The sequence below is a fragment of the Ptychodera flava genome, unplaced genomic scaffold, assembly GCF_041260155.1.
Source record: "Ptychodera flava strain L36383 unplaced genomic scaffold, AS_Pfla_20210202 Scaffold_79__1_contigs__length_559180_pilon, whole genome shotgun sequence".
Lineage (NCBI taxonomy): Eukaryota > Metazoa > Hemichordata > Enteropneusta > Ptychoderidae > Ptychodera > Ptychodera flava.
Genome location: NW_027248401.1, coordinates 462,368 through 464,608, shown reverse-complemented (window position 1 = coordinate 464,608; position 2,241 = coordinate 462,368). Strand labels below are relative to the sequence as shown.

The 2,241-nt window shown below is 43.1% G+C and overlaps 1 protein-coding gene across 1 annotated transcript; it reads left to right on the top strand.

The window, feature by feature from the left end:
• The first annotated feature begins 289 nt into the window (after nucleotides 1-289).
• LOC139128943 (D(1C) dopamine receptor-like) lies at nucleotides 290-1,057 on the top strand. Its single transcript, XM_070694633.1, has one exon. It carries the CDS (start codon nucleotides 290-292, stop codon nucleotides 1,055-1,057), a length of 768 nt encoding a protein of 255 aa, XP_070550734.1.
• The last annotated feature ends 1,184 nt before the right edge of the window (nucleotides 1,058-2,241 follow it).

Below are 2,241 nucleotides of genomic sequence, written 5' to 3'. Positions count from 1 at the left end.
TTGTAGGTCTGTTGGTGTCTTCGAGTGATTGCGATCTTAAGTCAGAAAAGGGGAAAAACCCTCTCAAGGAAGGTTGTGTGCTCCCGTTACTGCGAAGGAGAAATTGCAGATGGAGTCTTGCAAACAGGTATCATTGCTTCCTTCACTGAGTGGCGAAATAATCGACAGCGGCAGATTGTATGAATGTAGCAGAGAGTACGGTGTACCAGCCTAATTAACTTCATCAAATTTAAGACACTAGAAGAATTGTTCTTTAAGAGACACGAACGAAGTGAGCTCATTTACACTGATGGCATCCAGTATATCAAACGACACCAAAATTGGCGAGTCTTCGATCGGAAGCTACGTCGGCCTGGTGTTGTTTGAAATAACAATAACGTGCACCATCGTCCTGGAAAATATCGTCGTGATCGCTTCATACCTGTCAACCAGAAAGCTGAGAGACAGAGTGTCAAACATCTTCATCGTGAACTTAGCAGTTGCTGATCTGTTTTGTGGTCTTGTGCCATTACCTTTGATGGCGGCGGCTCATATCGCGGGAGGATGGACTTTCGGTGAATTTCTTTGCAGCCTCAACATTACATTCCACGTCGGTCTGTCTGCGACTTCGGCATATGGAGTGTTACTTGTGACCCTAGATAAATACATATTTTTGATACATCCGCTGCGATACCACCAGCTTGTCACCACACGGCGAGCAAGAATCATCGTGGTTACGACGTGGATTTGTACGTTTCTGTACGCCAGTCTCGGAACGATGACTCGTTGGAACGAAATGGGAGAGTCCAGGGCCTGGGCAAACGTTTACCCGCCGTTATGCTATCCCATCAAGCCGACATTCGTACTCTCAACCGCTGCGTTTTATATCCTCATCCCTGGGATAGTAATCATTTACTGTGGATTTAACATTCTACGAGCCATCAGGAATCAGCTGAGGAAAATAGAGTCCCTAAATCCTCGTGAGGATCATCAGAGCTGCCAGCTCCCTGCTTCAAAGGATATGCCAGATGGCCAGGAAACCCTTGTCATTGAGGATGTCGATATGGGAGCGGCGTAGAACGCAAAGATTGCGAGGAAAAGGGAACCGTTGAAACCGAGATGCATCGGTCACTTAGTGGAAGTGCGTCGGGGACACCAGAAGAGGAGCCGAAATTTAGAAGAACTGGTAAGTTCAACCCAACGCGGGACGGCTCACAGGACCGAACACAAGTGAGTGTTCAAGGCGGGGTACGACGAGTGGGCAAGACCGAAATGAAAGCAGTCAAGGCAGTTGGACTTGTGATCGCGGCCTTCTTTGTGATGTGGGCCCCGTTCTTCACAACACTTACAGTAGCCGGGGCCTGCACCAACTGTATCATTAACTTCAAGCGCTCGCTGGCGATAACAGTATCCATAGGCTTTGCTAATTCGGCTATCAATCCCATGCTGTACGCCCAAAACAAAGATTTCCGCCAAGCCTACAAACAAGTGATTTGCTGCTGTTACACTGTGCGTTCCTTCTCCATCCGTCCTACGGAGACTTATTTTTCAAGAACAGGTACAGTCTCGATGTTAGCGACAAGGCTTCAAAAACGTGCCAGTACACCAAAGAACTGTTGATTTATCAAATCGCTGCATCTAAAATCATCGTTCGTGTGCAGTCGTTCAAAAATATAAAAACCTTTAAAGATATACAGAAGGGTAAAGGTAATGACATATATCCATCAAAAGTGTTCTAAATTTATCGTTGCGTTCGATTCTCTTTTGACTGTATTGAAGTGCCAGATTTATTAAGTAAACATTGTCAACGATACTCTTATTATGTACACATACCTCGTGGGAATAATTTCTGGAAATTTATCACGATACTAAACTGATATGGTTGTTTTTACGTAATGGTATTTAATTGTCTATACTTTATTGCTATTAAGGGTACCTTGTTTCACAGAATTGATCACAGCGTTTGAAGAACGCGACTAAATATTCATTGTTATGATTCTTGAACCACGTATTTATCAGAGACTAAGCTCACACACTTTCTATAATTTCATAATAATTCAAACCCGTTTTTTGATCACGAGAAGATGTTAATATGTTTTTAATCACGGCCAAATGAAGAAAAGTGTCCTTGTATGGGGCTTGTCAATATTTAACAGTCTATTTACTATACTGAAACATGTTTAACGAATGTAACAACATTTACAATATTTGCTGCTTTTTCGTTGTTATTATTGCAGCTTCACTTACCGTTAATGCAATAAA